This window comes from Leucoraja erinacea, chromosome 15 (genome assembly GCF_028641065.1).
Source record: "Leucoraja erinacea ecotype New England chromosome 15, Leri_hhj_1, whole genome shotgun sequence".
NCBI lineage: Eukaryota > Metazoa > Chordata > Chondrichthyes > Rajiformes > Rajidae > Leucoraja > Leucoraja erinaceus.
In genome coordinates, this window is record NC_073391.1 from 23,385,913 (window position 1) to 23,404,804 (window position 18,892).

The 18,892-nt window shown below is 39.9% G+C and overlaps 1 protein-coding gene across 2 annotated transcripts in view; it reads left to right on the forward strand.

The window, feature by feature from the left end:
• atrnl1b (attractin-like 1b) overlaps positions 1-18,892 on the forward strand; it is a 704,553-nt gene that overhangs the window by 89,489 nt on the left and 596,172 nt on the right. For both annotated transcript variants that reach the window (XM_055646916.1, XM_055646915.1), the window contains exons 5-7: positions 4,004-4,209; positions 8,941-9,115; positions 11,938-12,031. In XM_055646916.1, the coding sequence (XP_055502891.1) occupies positions 4,004-4,209; positions 8,941-9,115; positions 11,938-12,031 (475 nt within the window). The remainder of the gene's footprint in view (positions 1-4,003; positions 4,210-8,940; positions 9,116-11,937; positions 12,032-18,892) is intronic.

Below are 18,892 nucleotides of genomic sequence, written 5' to 3' on the forward strand. Positions count from 1 at the left end.
ATTGCACTATAAATTCTTTTAATGCGTGCTTATAGAGAAATTTAAAAGTCAAATTTGAAGCAAAATAAATCAAGTTATACGTAGTCCAGGTCATGACCAAATATGGTGTTATTAGATGCATTTATTCACTCAGGGAACAGTTCAAATGGCAACAGATGAAATATTGAGACCTCCTGTTCACACTATTTCTTTGGTGATAGAGTGTGTAGCTGCACAAGAAATTCCCCTCGAATCATTCCATGCCAATAATTAAAGTTGATTCCCAATGTCCATAGCTTGGAAGTAAGACCCATAACCGTAATACATGCAAATAATGTCCAGCTATTAAAGTTGGATCGCATTTAAACATTGGGTGATAGTTTAAAAAAAAATTAAAAAATAAAGTTTGATTTGACAAAAGTTAGAAGTGGGTGGTGTTCAGGATGCCATGGAATTGGTCCCATTCCAGAATTCACTACAGGATCTGCCTATCACTTAAGTACAGTAGTGAGGCAATGATGACACATATGATGTGGTCATTAACACATTTTCACTATCAGGTGAAGTATTTCTGAAATATAGTCAATGCTTCCCAACATGCAATGATTATTTTGGTGGTAATAGAGGGATATTTGTTGGCGAGGACACCAGGAATAACCCCCAGCAACTGCTCAGTAATGGTACAGTGCCGTTTATTTATAAAGCCAATCTGGGAAGAGATACTGGATTTAAAGTTAAGGCTTCTGGAATTTTATACAGAAAAAAATGGATTGGAACTTCACTGCACAGCCATCTGACCTGGGTCGGAACTACCAGCTGGTCTGTGATGTTTGACCATCAACAGTTCTCTATTCCCTAAAACTACATAATTCATTGCATATGGAATAACAACACCATGGGGCATTTTAAACAAATTTTGGTCTGAAATTGCAATATTTCTATTGTTCAAACTGGTTCTATGATTGGCAAAATCTCATAGTTTCACTGACAATCCACAATATTAATTTTTAATAAAATATAATACAGATAAATGCAAGGGGTTAGTGAAAGGAAAAACATTGCCTTGTCCCTAAAATGAACTTTATATCATAGATTTAATATTGTGATGAACTTTATCATGGATTTATCATATAATGTTACTTGTGATGAAGCACGCTTCTGTTGCATGCAATTGTTTTTAGAGAGCAGAATAGTTTGCAAATATTATTTTAAACCAGCTGTGCTCTCAATAACTTCAATTTGAAGCCGTTTCTTTATCCCATAACTGTGCTCAGTATTTTGGATTAAAATATGAACAGATAATAATTAACAGTTGCTGTAATAGCACAGCCAGGGCCGTGAGACTCATAAATTCTGATATGTCTGAATTGTTTCATTAATGAATAGAAATGTTGTTTTTCTGAAGTATATTGTAATTTGAGAAGCTCAGTTGAATGGGCTGTTTATCACCTTGGTTTCTCAAGTGCAGTGCATTTTCCCACTTAATTCTAGTGAAATACCATTCAATACCATTATTATTGAAAGGTCCAATATGTAGTTCCTGCAGTGACATAATGTTATTCACATTTTTGTTTAATGGATCCCAATCATTTTTGATTGCATTAATCTTTCATTCATCTAAGTCATCTTCTCTTACTGTGGCTCAGTGTTCTAATAGATGCCTGTGTGCGTGTGCGTGCATGTGTGGGTGTGTGGGTGTGTGTGTGTGTGTTTGGAAGCGCTGAATTTAATGCTAGCAAATCATCTTCCCAATGCTGGAGAATATGATGGAGACTGCACTTCCTGGAATTTCCAAAATCAAAACTGAGAATCTGCTCACAGATCCTGAACTAGGTTAAACTAGCGAGGGGTGGATGAGGACATGTGTTTGAATGGGGACTTCGTCAGTCCAAGGAAGAAAGATGAGAAAAATAAGTTGATTATTTTTAATTTGTTGTGTTTGCAAGAATGCAAAATCATTGATGACATGAGTGGAGGATATGATGCTAATTGTGAGGTTAGAAGGATCAATAGATACAGGGAGAAAACTAGAACAGGGTACTGACTTTGGGTAATCAGCCATGTTCACATTGAAGGGTGAAGCAGGCTTGAAGGGCTGGATAGCCTGCTGCTGTTTTCTTCTTTATTTCTATTTATGTTAAGGGTTTTGAGTGATCTTAATTTTAAAATAGTTTTTAGTCGTATGTTTGGAATGCTTCTGAATGTCGGGAGCATTGAGAGGCATTGAGAAATCTTGACAGGAGTGATGGGCTCTGAGGGTGACTTTGCTCACTGTCATTGTTTCTCAGCAGAATCAGTATGATCATTATATGATCCAGTTAGGTAGAGCAAGGCTCTGATGGCACATTGGACCTCAGCAACGGGGTATAGAATGCTCTCATCGAGTAATGGCATTAGCACTTGGTGAGAAGCCCATTTGGTAAATTCCAAGCCAGATTTCACTCATGATACTCCAATTAACTCTTTTTATTCCTATCTTCTTGACCGATGCAAATTTGTTTATTATGTGCTTGCCCCATTTCCCAAATCCCAATAAATTTCAAAAACAACTTAAATACCACCCCTCTCTTGATGCTGCCTTTTCATTCCCTATACAGCTCGCGTTTGTTTTATTTTTGCACAGTCTATTTCTTTCCATGGTCTTGTTTACGTTGTACATAATTTGTGTCTGTTGTTTGAGTCTATACACCTGTTATGCTGCTGCAAGTACGATTTTTTATTGTACCTGTATCTCTCCATACTTGTACATATAAATTCGGCTCAACTCAAAATGATTTTATTTCCCTGAATGGTGAGTGTTATTCGCAAAGCTTCTTGCTATTGTTACAGGATGAGAAATATTTGATGGAAAGAATGAGATTAATGAATACATTTTCTTATGTCATTCACCCCAATTCTGTACATTCAATCCAATAATAAAGAAACTCTGTATTTTAGACTGGAGATATTTAAACTAGATGGTCGATTACTTAGGTGTTTATGGCAGAATACTGATAAAGTTAACTTATCGGCATCGCATCTAAGAAATTAAAATTTCAAGTTGACTGGCATCAGGTCTAATTAGGTTTTCTATAAATGAAATTGAACAGATTTTTTTTTGTCTCAGGGCCAGCATTCTCTTGGGATACACCAAAACGTTTAATGTTGTCGCAGCAGGAATATGCATTTTTTCTCTCTGTCCCTTTGAAACTCAGCCATGCAGAAAATAAATAAAAATTAATTTGGTTATTTGATGTCGTGCTGTGGAGATTTATCCCCAGCTGTGAAAAGTTAAAAGCAATGGCTTGATTGTGACATTGTGCTAGAATATATCTTCTCAGAATTAGGACAAAAGATTCTGATTATAGTCATGGGAATGAGCAGACAAAGTGAATTGGGTTGCACTTGCCCTGCATATTAAAACTATCTTAATGCTTTATCAGAGGCATTTCAAAACACTTGTTATCCAGGGCATACCAAGGGCAAGGTTTCAGGATGAATCCGTTGTGGTCCAAGGCCCTTTGTGGCCTGCACTACGTTATAGGAGCGAACTTTGCTGCAGTTCGCCGGCATGTTTGTTTGTCCATTTCGAAAACCAGATCAGGTAATGGTAAGGGCAGCACAGTGGTGTAGTGGTAGAGTTGCTCCCGTGCATCCCCAGAGAACCAGGTTTGATTCTGACTACGTATGCTGTCTGTACAGAGTTTGTACGTTCTCCCTGTAACTGCTGGTGTTCTGTACTTTCCTTACATATTCCAAAGATGTGCAGGTTTGTAGGTTAATTAGCTTCTGTAAATTGTCCCGAGTGTGAAGGATAGAATGAGTGTATGCGTGATCGTGCTTGGTGCAAAATCGGTGGGCCAAAGGGCCTGTTTCCATGCTGTATCACTAAATTAATTAGAGCAAGTTCAGACAGTGGACTGAATCTAGTACAATCTGATCCAAAAGATCTTTGCTTCTCATAACTCTCATTGTGTTATAATGATTAATTATGATGGGTGTATTTTAATTTTAATCATTAATTCTTTCTTTTTCCTTCTAAAAGGATTAACTCTTGCCCAAACAATTGCTCAGGCCATGGAAAATGTGTTACTGGAAGTACTATTGGTAGGGTGTTCTGTGACTGTGACAAATACTGGAAGGGCGAACCCTGTGACATTCCATATTGTAAGGACAACTGTGGGAGCCCAGATCATGGCTACTGTGACTTAACTGGAGAAAAGCTCTGTGTTTGCAATGACAGCTGGCAAGGTGAGTTGTTGATATTTATAGCAATCTCAATATAAAATCTGGGATCACCAGAACAGTGACCAGCTTATTCTAAATAACAGTATCTTTAGTCTTAATTTCGCAATCATTCTGCTTGATTAAGGAAATGCATTGTGGCTTTCTCTATTCACTTTTGTCCCTGATGCCCTGTTTCAGATTCAGATTCAGATTCAATTTTAATTGTCATTGTCAGTGTACAGTACAGAGACAACGAAATGCATTTAGCATCTCCGTGGAAGAGCGACATAGCAAACGATTTGAATAAATAATAATAAGTGTCCGGGGGGGGGGGGGGGTGGTGGAGGGGAGCAAGGAACCGGTGATGCGTTGCAATTTTCACCACCCTCTGCAATGCCTTCCGGTCGGAGACAGAGCAGTTGCCATACCATACTGTGATGCAGTTGGTAAGGATGCTCTCGATGGTGCAGCGGTAGAAGTTCACCAGGATCTGAGGAGACAGATGGACCTTCTTCAGTCTCCTCAGGAAGAAGAGACGCTGATGAGCCTTCTTGATCAGAGTAGAGGTATTGTGGGTCCAAGAGAGGTCATCGGAGATGTTGACTCCCAGGAACCTGAAGCTAGAAACACGTTCCACCTCCGTCCCGTTAATGTGGATGGGGGTGTGCGTGCCGCCTCTGGACTTCCTGAAGTCTACAATGAGCTCCTTGGTCTTCTTGGATTTCATCACACACTGTTTAAGAATAAGGGATAAGCCATTTAAAAATGAGATGAGGAAAAACCTTTTCACACAGAGAATTGTGAGTTTGTGGAATTCTCTGCCTCTGAAGGCAGTGGAGGCCGAATCATTGGATGCATTCAAAAGAGAGTTAGAGAGCGCTTAGGGCTAGCAGAATCGGGGGATATGGAGAGAAGGCAGGAATGGGGTACTGATTGGGGATGATCAGCCATGATCGCATTGAATGACGGTGGTGGCTCTAAGGGCCGAATGGCCTACTCCTGCACCTATTTTCTATGTATCTATGTTATGGCAAGTCAAAATGCAAAACGTTTGGGCTTTTATTTAGGTCCACGGTTTCTGACCACCTTGAGTATATAATTTTGGGAGGCTACATTGCTAGAAAATTAATTTACTGAAAGAGCATGTGCTTAACATTTTGCACTATTCACAATTGAAGGAATACTTCACATTGAGGTTTATCGTATAAGCCTTTTCCCAGTAGTTCAAAATGCCTGCTTAATATTTACAAATTAATCTTGCTTCTAAATTAAATGGCTAACCATAACTTTGTTTTTGATAACCATCATAAATCTGATATGACCAATTAATTGCACTCAGATCGTGAAGTGGCTGACAGTAGGTGGCGTGAGTTTTCCTGTTTGTAATCCAGCATCGGAGGAATAGAACAGTACAGCACAGGAACCGTAGGCCCACAAATAGCACATGATTCCAAATTAAACCAATCTCTTTTGTCTGCACATGATCCCAATCCCTCACCTCTCTTAATATTCATGTGCCTTTCTATAAACCTCTTGAACACCACTGTTGTATCTGTTTCTTCCACCAACCATAGTAGTGCATTCCAGGCACTCGCCACTCTCTGCAAAAACAATTGTCTCATATATCTCTTTTAAGCTTTCCCCCTTTCACCTTAAAGCTATGCCCTGTAGTCGTTGACATCTCCACCCTGGAGGTTTAAGATTCTGACTATCTATGCTTCTCATAATTTTATAAACTTCTACCATGTCTTCCTTCAACCTCTATCCAGAAAACAACCAATCCAAGTTTGTCCAACTTCTCCTTATAGCTGTCTAATAGACTAATGCAGACAGCATTCTGGTAAACCCCCTTCTGCATCCTCTACGAAGCCTCCGCAATCTTCCTGGAATGGAGTGACCAGAACTGCAAACAATAAAAAAAATACATTTTTATAAAGCTACAACACTGGTTAGATTAAATTATTTGTAACGGAATAATCTTGAACATAACAACAACATCACAGTGTAAAAATAGGAGATGTAATTGGGGCATATTTTCATGAAAAGTTGAGTGCGTGGGCAAAAATCTTTTACAGATTATAGAGGTGCTGAGGGATAGATTCCTCCAATGTGGTACAAGGAATCCGAAACTCTGTCTGAAAATGGAGTGGTGACAGAAATCCTAATCATTTTTGTTAAATGGCAGAAGATATGCTTGCAGTGCTGTAGCGTGCAAGGCTCCAGGCCTGCATCAGATAATAGAACACTGCTTCGTAATGCTTATACCTGTCATGGATAACGGTAGACCAGATAGCTGCCTTTATAAATTTATAAATCTTCTTTAAAAATAATTTTAAAAGTACTTTCTCATTCTAGCAAAAAGACCAAGCCGTTTTCCTTGTGAGCTCCAACGGCTTCATAATCTCAAGGCTGGCAAATGCCGTAAATCCTCTTTTTAAAATAACTTTTAAATTGTAACTTTATTGTTTCCAATGTTCTTTCATTGCCCTCTTTATCCTGTTTCCATTCATTCTAATTTTGCTGGTCCTGTTGATCATGATTCCAAAAATGTTAGCACAAACTACCCCATTCCTGTAAATTCTAGTACATGCACCTCGGAATCTTGGAGACACAAAATAAAATTGCAGATGCTGGTATCAAAAAATAAATTAAAAAATTCACCAATCCATGTTCTCCAGAGATGCTGCATGACCCACTGAGTTACACCAGCACTTTACCTTGCACTTTATAATCTCAGAAACTTGTTCCTTTTTTTCCCTTCTAACTAAACTATTGAATATTCATTCCAGGGAAGTCAAAGGTATGTTGATCAAATGTAATTTGTTTTGTTTTTCTTCACTATAGGAGTGGGAATAAACTTTTTGCCCTTTCCCTTTCAGCCTACAGTAATGGAATTTAGTTGTATTTTACTCTAAAGGCTAGGAGCGCCATCATGTGGACATTAGTATCTATAGCAGCATGTCCCTCACATAGAAACTGGCCATTAATTTCTTCTAGATGTTAGTAATCGTGCTACTTAAGTCAATTGTTTTTGTTCACTTGCTCAAATTGAATTTGTGTGCCTGTTCAAATTTGACCCGAATTCCTCCAAATCTTTCCTATTCATATACTTGTCCCAAGAATGATAATTTATTTAAATATCAGTCTATAGAAGGGTCTCGACCCAAAGCGTCACCCATTCCTTCTCTCCAGAGATACTGCCTGTCCCGCTAAGTTACTCGAGCTTTTCACGTCTATCTTTGTTTTAAACCAGCATCTGGAATTCTTTCCCACGCAGTTCATTAACCAATCCCCTTTTTAGCCGTTGCGCTGTTTCTCACCGTCTTTCAGGGGTTATATTAGTAATTGAGTGTTAACGCAAAAAAAAAAACATAAAGATTTTACCAACTTTGATAAGACTTCCGCCCATCCAGAATGGCTTCCACCAGATCTGATCTGAATATATCTTGGAGAATTTGAAACTGATCTAAACCAAAACCTTTTGCGATGATGATATAAATGTTCCAATGTTGTGGACAATGTACAGTTAAATTAAAGTTTCATTCTGCTTGTTGTAACAGATTTCAAACTATTATTTAATTTGAGCAGCGAATTCTTCACATGGTTTAACAAACATTTCTCCTCCAAATATTAATCTAAACTGATTTGATATCCTTGATTTTATATATATTTAATTTAAATCCCTTCTGGGCATAATAATATCCATTTTGTTTATGTAAACCCCATGCCACTGTCCTTGAACTTGTGATAACCTAGAATTCTGAATCCCCTCATTGAGTCATCACATATTGAAGTATCTAACCTATTTTCTGAAGACTTATCCAGTGCATAGATTAGCAGTAATCCTGCCACAAATAACTCCCTCTTAAATTTGTGGTCTTGTAATCAAAACCCTCTGTGGCAAATTCTTAACCTCCTTTGAAAAAATACGGTCATCTCGGTTTTAAATGACAATAGCTGTGACCCCTAGTCCTGACTTCCCTAAATCGGGAATATCTCCTGCATCTAGCCTGTCCAACCCCTTTTGTTTCTTTTCTCAATCCTAAATTCTAGAAGCAGTCTGCAGCGTTTACTACTAATGAATGGTGGAACCACTCCCTCTATGCTAATTAGTAGTTCAAAATTCTATATGTTGGTCTGCTTTTAGTTCAAAAAATCATATTTCTGCTAATCACATAATCTTGGCAATGACGGAGCAACTTCCCTTGGAATTTCACCATATTCCACAATTCATTCCTCATACCAAGCCTCCATTCTTGCCCTTAGAATTGGTGGCATTCTCTCAACTGGCATTTCCCAACCTTGAGATTATGATACGTTTTGGTCTGGTGAGGAAAAGGGCATGATCTTGTGGCTAGGCTTGGTGAGAAGTTATTGCTGGGAAGCAGAATGAGAATGTCTGTCATAGTTTTGACACTCAACTGCACTTATTTATCCGATGATTACCAATGTTATTTTAATCCAATGTTTTGAAATGGGTGCGCTTCAAAGCCATCTGTTTTATACCAAGGTTTCCGTTCTTAAGCAGGCCTTTTGCGCACCTAGACTTGTTCACTGTGCTGCCATTGAATTTCTATTAATAGTGAATGATTGGCATAATCACCATAGGTAACCATGATCTTGTGATCATTTACTGACAATGTCTTCATAATGAGTAGTAGTTTGCATGTGTATCACCTTTGTACACTTGAAAATCACTGGTCTGTGTAGAAAATCGTAATAAAGCAGTTGGATTCTGTTTTTGCTGTGTTCCAGGACCAGACTGCTCTTTAACTGTCCCATCCACGGAATCCTACTGGGTACTGCCGAATATCAAGCCTTTCAGCCCCAGTGTGAGCCGTGCATCCCACAAAGCTGTTGTATATGGAAAGTTTATGTGGGTGATTGGTGGATATACCTTCAATTATAGTTCATCGCAGGTGGTCCTCAAGTAAGTATACCGCAATTTAGTATAGGGTGCACCAATTTTCTGGCTCCCCCAGTTCCAGAGCCTTTCTGGATTATCCATTTCTCCAGACCAACATATCAAGTGATCAATCAATCTAGAGTCATTTAATTGTCACTCCCTTGGACCCCTGGAGCATCATGGAATGCCGTTTCTTTAGCCATTGCATCTTACACACAGGGAATAGAACCGTATTAAGGGACACAACATAATTACGGGAAACTGAAAAAACATCCATCACATAGCTTTGTTGGAAGGCCAAATAAACTTATCTCTCCACTAAAACTTTACCCCCCCCCCCCGATGTCTCAGAGTCAAAGTCATAGCCCCCGGCTGGCGATGGCGATTGTCCCGCGGCCATTAAAGCCACGCCGGGTGGTGCGAGGTCAATAGTAACATCTTGGTGTTGGATCCCCCGGTGCTTGTTAAGAGAGTCCGCTGCCAGAGTCAAGAGTCAATTTAATTGTCATTTGTAGGCCCCGCTCCCCTGGAGCTCCAAACGAAAATGCAACTCGGGCAGGGAGAATTCACCGTTGCAGGAGACCCAACATAATTACATTTAACTCCACATCCCGCGGGCTGTCCGGTGCCGCCGTCCAATAAAGACCTGTCCACTGCACTCTCCCCCCCTCCGATGTCAGATGTCAGAGTAGTCATAGCCCCAGCTGGCGATGGCAGCAGCATTAAAGCCACGACGGGTGGTGCAGGTCGCAGCAGCGGTCCTCCACCGCTCCACCCGCTGTGGACTCGGCCAGCTCCCGCGACGGCAACGGTGATTCGGCACCAGAGTCCCCGGCTTCTTCCCGTTGGAGGCCGCTCCTCGTTGCGGCCTCAACGACACCTGAGACCCGACGAGAAAAGGTCGGGTCTCCAGGTTGATCAGGTGATAATGAATCTACGATACACCCATGGCCTGCTAGTGACACTCCTTCCGTGTCTCCAAAGGATCATGGAATGCCAGAAAGTTTAATTTACATTGCTATCTGTGGCCACTCAGGGAATTTTAACCGAGCTCTGGTAATTTTGTCTGTATTAAAGGGAGGGGAGGACCTTCAATTGCGGGAAACCTGAAAAAAGTGTTCAACCTGAATTTGTTACATAACATCATGAAGTGAAATCTTGCTTGTTTTCTAAAAGTTTTACTCACTGGAGTCTGATTCAACTTTTGTCCTAATTGAACAATTTAGAAATTTAGCAGGACCATTCAACAATAGTAAAATCTGTGGAACTAAATCTTACTAAGCTTGTTACAAAGTTATGCTAATAAACTTACTGAATTAAAATCTTCTCCATTTGCACCATTGGCATGTTTAAACATTTGGGGGGCTGGATCATCAAAGATAAATACAAATGATTGGGGCAAGGCCAGATGCGGCCCTGGTTGGTAAATTTGAGGTGGAATGTTGGTCTCACTAGTTTGTGCATTTTGTTTGCAAGTTTTCAGGGCAATTTATTGCTACTTTTGTAAATGTAAGAGTAACCAAAATCAGAACCTTCTACTGAACTAGGGATCTTTATGTGATCAGACCAACCCCTTTGTGCCTGGATTCATTTTGAGGAGGGCACTGATGAATTGCAATGAGGAACGGTGGAATGTCTTCATTGTCTCAGGATGATTATTTGCACAAATCTGAAATTTCTTACTTGGACATTTGAATGCGTTATGGTCTTTTGATTGAACAACTTAAATTCTTTGATTTTTCAATGTCAATCTGAAGAATGACTGAACTATGTGTTACTATGACTGCACAATTTCATTCCAATTTCTGCTGTTGGTACTGACTACCAATGGATGCAGTTCCTTGGATTCCTGTTGCTGTTCAGCATTCGAAAACAATGAAAGATGGCAGGGTTCTGATTGTGGGCTGCAACAAAGTAATTTGTTATCAAATCCAGATTTTGTGCATGCACTTTTAAATACAGGTTTTTTGGATACCTTTGGAGAATTTAAACAGAATCAGATTTGGTGCGCCCTCATTCCAGTATGCTCGGATCAAATTGCCCTCCAGATATGGGGAATCAAATCTAGGATCTTGTGGTCAAAGTGGTTCAACTTGATTTCCTGAGGACACCGCAGTCTTTACCCTCAACTGGTTTTGTATCAGTGCCATCCAGTGAAAGAAAAAATATGTTATTGTTTTCACATCCTGTTTATATCCTGAATGATATAGGCTTTCATCATCAGGAAATGAGCAGTTGGCTTTGACAATTGAGTCATACTGAGTGGAAACAGGCTCTTTGGCCCAAATTGCCCATGCCAACCAACATGCCCAATCTACGCTAGTCCCACCTGTATGCATTTGGACAGTATCCCTCTAAACCTATCCTATCCATAATCCATAAACTTGTCCAAATGTTTTTTGAATGTTGTGAAACATTGTAATAGTGTTGTTAAACATTGTAATAGTGTCTGCTTATTATGTACTTGCTGCTAACAACAAAATGCCAGTATTTCTATTGATCATTTGAAACTTAGTTACATGCCTGTAAAAAAAAACATGCAAGTATTGTAGCCTGTGACAGCTGACAACTGTGAATAATGAGGATCTTTCTAACCAATCCTTTGATGGGTCAAGGAAGGCAAACATGAGAGAGTGGACAAATTCCTAAAAACAGTGAATTGTTGCTCGTGAGTTTAAGTTTACTAAATGATGCTAGGGTGGTCCAATAGTACAACATCTTTAAATGGGTATTGACATATATATAACCATAAAATCTATAATGAACTCTGGAAATATTGCATGTTTTAAATGTGCAATTAAATATATTGTGTGGAAAATTCATACATCTAATTCATTTTGACACAGATATGACTTGGAGAGCAATGGGTGGACAGGAGTACCCATGACAAGCGATGTGAGACCGCTTTCAAGGTATGGACACTCTCTAACCTTGTATCAGGTAAGATTTAAACTACATTTACTATCTGAATTTAATTATGACAATAGTCAGACCAGAACTCAGAACAGCAATTTCAGATAATCTGTTTTTACAACAATTTTCAACTTTTAATGCAATGCAATACAGCAATTGTTACACTTGCACAATATATTTTCTTAATTACATCATCCACAATTTACAGGCTGTGGTGTACTGTGGGGGGGACAAAAAAGTCATCAAATCCGAATTTCATTTTAAAATATGTCCGGAGTATAGTTGTATTCTTACCATGCTCTGTGTCTGTAATTGTTGGAAATTGATAAGAAATCAAGATGATTAGGTCCATCTTCATTCATTTTTTAGGATCAATGGGAAAGATTTCCCTTTTTAGCATGCATTTATTTTATGATAATCTATCTTCTATTAAACCTGAATTTTAATTGTGTGTTGGTACACAAAACTGCTGGAGAAACTCAGCGGGTGCAGCAGCATCTATGGAGCGAAGGAAATAGGCGACGTTTCGGGCCAAAACCCTTCTTCAGAATTCAATAACTGTGTTATTAATAATTGTGTGTTGCTCACTTGTAACTTGAAACTATCAGACATGCCCTAAACTTGTATGGTTTTTACATTGGTGGCTAATGGCTCAGGAACAAAAACTTGTAACGTATTTGTTTGATTGGAGCGCTGGACGATTTTGATTGTGACTTTCTTTGAACTACATCCTTCGCTTTTGACCATAATGGAATATTCTGGTAGATTTCTAGGAAGCATTTGGCTAAATTTCGTAGATAGGCAAGATAAACTCAGAGAAAATTTGTGAGCAGGAAAGATTGATGAAATTTGCTGAAGGATAGAAGACACATTAAATTGAGGTTGAAGGTTACAATTGAATTATTTTACAGATTTCTGTTGGATGATAGAAATTGTTCAAGATTACCATTCATTTTTTTCAACATGCTGTCTAAAAAGATTTTTGCATCTTTTTAAGTGTTGCTCTTATTTTTATGCAAAGTATGGAGTAGGTCTGTTGCTCTTTTTTTTAATGTGTAATACTTTTTATGAAGTGTTGCCAGATATTAAAGTAGATGACGGAATGGATGAAACTCTAGAATAGGAAGTTTTGGTAAAATGTGTGGTGGTTGGAGAATGCATGACACTGCTGTTTAGTTACTTGTAATCAGAGTAAAATGATGAATAAACTAATCTGATGCAGTATTGCCATGTTCAAACATAATGTAGCAATTAGTAAAGCACCACATTTCTGAAAAAAAAAGACAGTGCTGGAGTAACTCAATGGGTCAGGCAGCACCTCTGGAGAATGTGGAGAGGTGACATTTTGGGTTGGGACCTACATCCAGGATGCCTCACAGGCCCTTCAACTTTTAAATAAGGAAGAATGTTCCTGACCTGAAATGTCTCCTCTTCATGTTCACCGGAAACCAGCTCCTACAGTTCCTTATGTCCCCACATTTCTAAGTTGACCAAAGTGTGAGAAAAATTTGGGGGCTTAGAACTGATGCAATAATTGAAAGGTTGCCTTGGAAGTGTTGCAGTCTAACAGCAGTCTTGGTGTTTTGCTGATGAAAATTTTTATGACAAGGGGCAAATGAGAATTCAATAACTAAAGACACCTGTCTTGTACAGCGAGAAATGCAAGCATGCAGATTCCCCAGTATTTCATGAAAATATACAAATTCCAGCCTCGATGAAAAGAAAAATAATTCATTTCATTGTCTCACTTGTAGTGATCTGATTATTTCTGGATTTTGAGTTGGGCTACCTGGAAATAATTGTCACATCAATATTTGGAGTTTTTTCTCTGGGTCATTTCTATTAAAAATGTTTAGTTATTAAATGAAACATTTGGTTGATAAAGAGTAATATATTAATTCATTTACAAAATGATACATACCTTGTTATGTGCAAATTGCCTGTTCTGTCATAGTAATTAATGCAAAATGGCGGCGCTGTAATGCCGCGACCCCTGCAGTTCATCAGTCCTTTTTAAAAATATTTGCCCGTTTGCTGTGGTTTTTAAAATTGTTTTTTATATTGTTTTTTAACTACGTATAAGTGGGGGGTGGGGAGGGGGGGTTGGGTGAAACTTTTGAATCTCTTCCCTGCACGGGAGAAACCGACCTTTTTCCTGTCGGCTCTCCGTTGTTGTTGGGGCCTAGCACCGTGGAGCGGCCTCCAGCCGGAACGACCTGGGGGCTCCAGTCGCAGAGCCTGCAGACTTCGTGGGGCTGGCCGGCCTCGGAGCGTGGGGAGCTGTGGTGGCACGCAGCTGCGACTAGTCTTCGGGGGCTCCAGCTGCGGGCCTGTGGACGGTGACATCGGGAGCTCGCCGGTCCCTGGTGGGAGACCGCTTTTCGGAGCTCCCGCGGCATCAGCTTCTCCCGCGGGGCTGAAAACAACCCGCAGCGGGGCCTGACATCGCCCGGCATGGCTTTAACGGCCGCGGGACTTGCCATCGCCTGCCGGGGGCTCCAACATCAAGACCCGGAGGTGGGCCTTACATCGCGGCCCCCGCGGGACTTACCATCGCCCGCCGGGGCTTTAACATCGGGAGAGGATGGAGAGCAGGGGAGAGACAAGACTTTGCCTTCCATCACAGTGAGGAGGAGACTCACTGTGATGGATGTCTGTGTGAATTGAGTTGGTTGTGTGTCTTGTATAATTGTTTCTTTTTGCTGTATGGCTACAGAAACCAATGTTCCTAACGGAAAAATAAAGTTAATTGTATTGTATTGTAATTGCAAGAAGTATTTATTGAATGCGGAAGTATTCGATAATTTTGTGAACTGGATGTGAAGGAAGCTATATAAATATGTCTTCCTTTTCATCAACACTATAGATGGCAGAATATAACACGTGGGCCGAATTTTACTTTCTGAAAAGTTTGTCTCTCTTCCAACACCTGTAGAAAGTTAGTGTAACTCTGCAAGCATAGTGACATCCTGTCAAATTGCCGGTTCACCTTGGATAAATAGTGCAAAATAATTAGGTGTATTGCTTTTATTTACGTAAGTTTTGAATCTCTCTTGGCGAGAAATAGTTGGCATGGTCTGGGCGATATGTATTCATTCTGAATGGAAAAAGCTCAATGGGGAAATTATATTAAACAACATTGAGTGGTCAGAAGACTACTAATGCTGGAATCTGGAACAAAAAACCTGAAACATCGACCATGCCTTTGCCTCCACAGATGCTGCTTGACACTGAGTTCATCCAACAGATTTAAGACCAAGTTATGAGGGCAGATTATGCAGTCCAGAATTATCACCTCCAGTAGCTGTGCTTGATGGTTGTTTTTGAAGTTTACTTTGTTGACCCTTTATAATCTCTGGTCCATCAGTGTGATCTGAATTGTGACTGGGCAGTACAGTGAAGAGGCCAATCCCATTACATTTATTGACAGGTTTACACAATTGGGTGGGCTGTACTGTTCTAGCTTTGCAGACTGTTGAAATAAGGCGGTGTCAGACTGGGAGCAATATTGTTGCTGGTATCTTTTAATTGATGCATGTGAGGAAGGTGATTATTGTGATGGATGGGCTGGGCAAATAACAAAAAAAGACAGGTACTTAAAATGAATACGCAGCCTGCTGTGTATCAGTTTCTTAATTGCGATTTCTCCATGATTCTGTCTTCATAATGTATATATTTGGCTGCTATTTTATGTATCATTGTATATTTATTTGTTTTGTTGTTGCGTCAATGTACCTGTAAAGCTGCAGCAAGCAAGAATTGCATTGCTCTGTTCCACGTGCATTAACAATCTTGTCTGTTTTGCGAAATCTGCAATGTAATCGGGTTTGCTTCAGGATGCTTTAACACACAGTGCCACCAGAAGGCAGTCATGTACTATACATACAAAGTATATTAGGAGTTCTGGAAAGAATTTCTGACCGCTGAAATAAATGGCAATTTCAAAGTCTCTGTTCCACTTGCATGGAGCTGCCACAAAATACAATTTACTATATTGCTGATGAGTTAATAACTGTAATGTTTTGTAATGCAAGAGTCAACAGTGTTTTATTGTCATATGTCCCAGATAGGACAATTAAATTCGTGCTTGGTGCAGCACAACAGAATATGTAAACATAGTACATAATGGGAGAAGAAAACAAGTTCAGTGTGTGTATACACATGCACACAGACTCGATCTCAATAAATAAAGTGCAATAATGTAGTGCAATAATAATGATAGTCTGTTGCAGTTCAGAGCTTATTTGTTGTCGTGTTTTAATACCTTGATGGCTGTTGGGAAGAAGCTGTTCCTGAACCTGGACGTTACAGTTTTCAGGCTCCTGTACATTCTTCCCGATGGCAATGGTGAAATGAGTGTGTGGCCAGGGTGGTGTGGGTCTTTGATGATGTTGACTGCCTTTTTGATAGATCCCTTCGATGGTGGGGAAGTCAAAGCCGGTGATGGACTGGCCAGTGGTCAACATCATGTCCTGCATTTCTTCTTGGAAAATAATTCAAAAGTACAATGGATTGACAAACAATTTTTCAGATTTTGTCTACCCAGACTATTTTAAAATCATTTTTAAGAAGGAACTGCAGATGCTGAAAAATCGAAGGTAGACAAAAGTGCTGGAGACACTCAGCAGGTGCGGCAGCATCTATGGAGCGAAGGAAATGGGCAACGTTTTGGCCGAAACCTCTGAAGAAGGGTTTCGGCCAGAAACGTTGCCTATTTCCTTCTCTCCATAGATGCTGCCGCACCTGCTGAGTGTCTCCAGCACTTTTGTCTATCTATTTTTAAATCACTTGCGTATAGTTTTTAATGTTCCTTACCATTGTAGTGTTCATGGAAGCCATATTGTGGTATAACTTGTGGTTGTAATTCATTTCCTCCCTTAGCATGCCACATAAGAGCTTGTTTTTCTCGTGGTGGCTTACAATTCTGCACCAAATTAGGAATAGCCTGTTAGTGTATAGCATAAATAAAGACAATTATCACAGTTCCTCCTTCCTTCTGCCACTCTCTATATATGCTCCTAATATATTCACCTGTTTCTGTCTTCAAGGGACCTACATTTGTCTTAACTAATTTTTTTCTCCACATACCTAAAGAAGCTTTTGCTATCCTCCTTTATATTTTTGGCTATCTTACCTTCGTACTTCATCTTTTCTCTCCTATTGCCTTTTTAGTAACCTTCTGTTGATCTTTAAAAGTTTCCCAATCCTCTGGCTTCCCATTCATCTTTGCTATGTTATGCGTCTTCTCTTTTATTTTTATACTGTCCTTGACTTCCCTTGTCAGCCACGGTTGCCGCTTACTCCCCTTAGAATCTTTCTTCCTCTTTGAAATGAAATGATCCTGCATCTTCTGGATTATTCCCAGAAATACCTGCCATTGTTGTTCCACTGTCATCCCTGCTAGGGTCCCTTTCCAGCCAACTTTGGCCAGTTCCTCCATTATGCCTCCATAGTTCCCTTTGTTCAACTGCAATACTGACACTTCCGATTTTACCTTCGCCCTCTCAGATTAAAATGAATCATATTATGGTCACTACCTCCTAGTGGTTCCTTTACCTTGTCAAATCCGGTTCATTACACAGCTCTAAAATCAGAATTGCCTTCTCCCTGGTAGGCTCTAGCACAAGCTGCTCTAAGAATCCATCTCGGAGACACTCCAAAAACTCTCTTCCTTGGGGTCCATGGAGTACCAACCTGATTTTCCATTCTACCTGCATGTTGAAATCTCCCATAACCACCGTAGCATTACCTTTGTTACATGCTAATTTTAACTCTTGATGCAACTTGCACCCTACCTTCAGGCTACTGATTGGGGGCCTGTAGATAAGTCCCATTCAGGTATTTTTACCCTTACAATTTCTCAGTTCTATCCACAATGACTCAACATTTTCTGATTCTATGTCACCCCTCGCAAGGGACTGAATTCCATTCCTTGCCAACAGAGCCACCCCACCCCCTCTGCCCACCTATCTGTCTTTTCGATAGGACGTACACCCCTGAATATTCAGTTCCCAGCTCTGATCCTCTTGCAGCCATGTGTCTGTAATTCCCACAACATCATACTTGCCAATTTCTAACTGAGCCTCAAGCTCATCCACTTTATTTCTTATACTTCACGTGTTCATACACAGTGATTCATATTCATATTTGCCTCTGCACTCCACTATTTGAGATTTGTAATAGACAAAATCAAATGTGGTTAAAGTGCACATTGTCAGATTTTGTTATCGGGGATTTTTATACCGCAAGACAGCCATATAACCATATAACAATTACAGCACGGAAACAGGCCATCTCGACCCTTCTAGTCCATGCCGAACACAGAATCTCCCCTAGTCCCATATACCTGCGCTCAGACCATAACGTTCCATTCCCTTCCCATCCATATAACTATCCAATTTATTTTTAAATTATAAAAACGAACCTGCCTCCACCACCTTCACTGGAAGCTCATTCCACACAGCTACCACTCTCTGAGTAAAGAAGTTCCCCCTCATGTTACCCCTAAACTTCAGTCCCTTAATTCTCAAGTCATGTCCCCTTGTTTGAATCTTCCCTACTCTCAGTGGGAAAAGCTTTTCCACGTCAACTCTGTAAACGATCCCAAACATACTGCTAAAGCAACAAAGGAGTTTTTCAAAGCTAAAAAATTGTAAATTCTTGAGTGGCCAAGTCACTCACCCGATCTGAACCCAATTGAGCATGCCTTTTATATGCTGAAGTGAAAACTGAAGGGAACCAGCCTCCAAAACAAGCTAAATATGGCTGCAATACTGGGCTGGCAGAGCATTAGCAGAGAAGACACCCAGCAACTGGTGATGTCCAAGAATCGCATTCTTCAAGCAGTCTTTGCATGCAAAGGATATGCAAAGAAAGACTAAACATGAT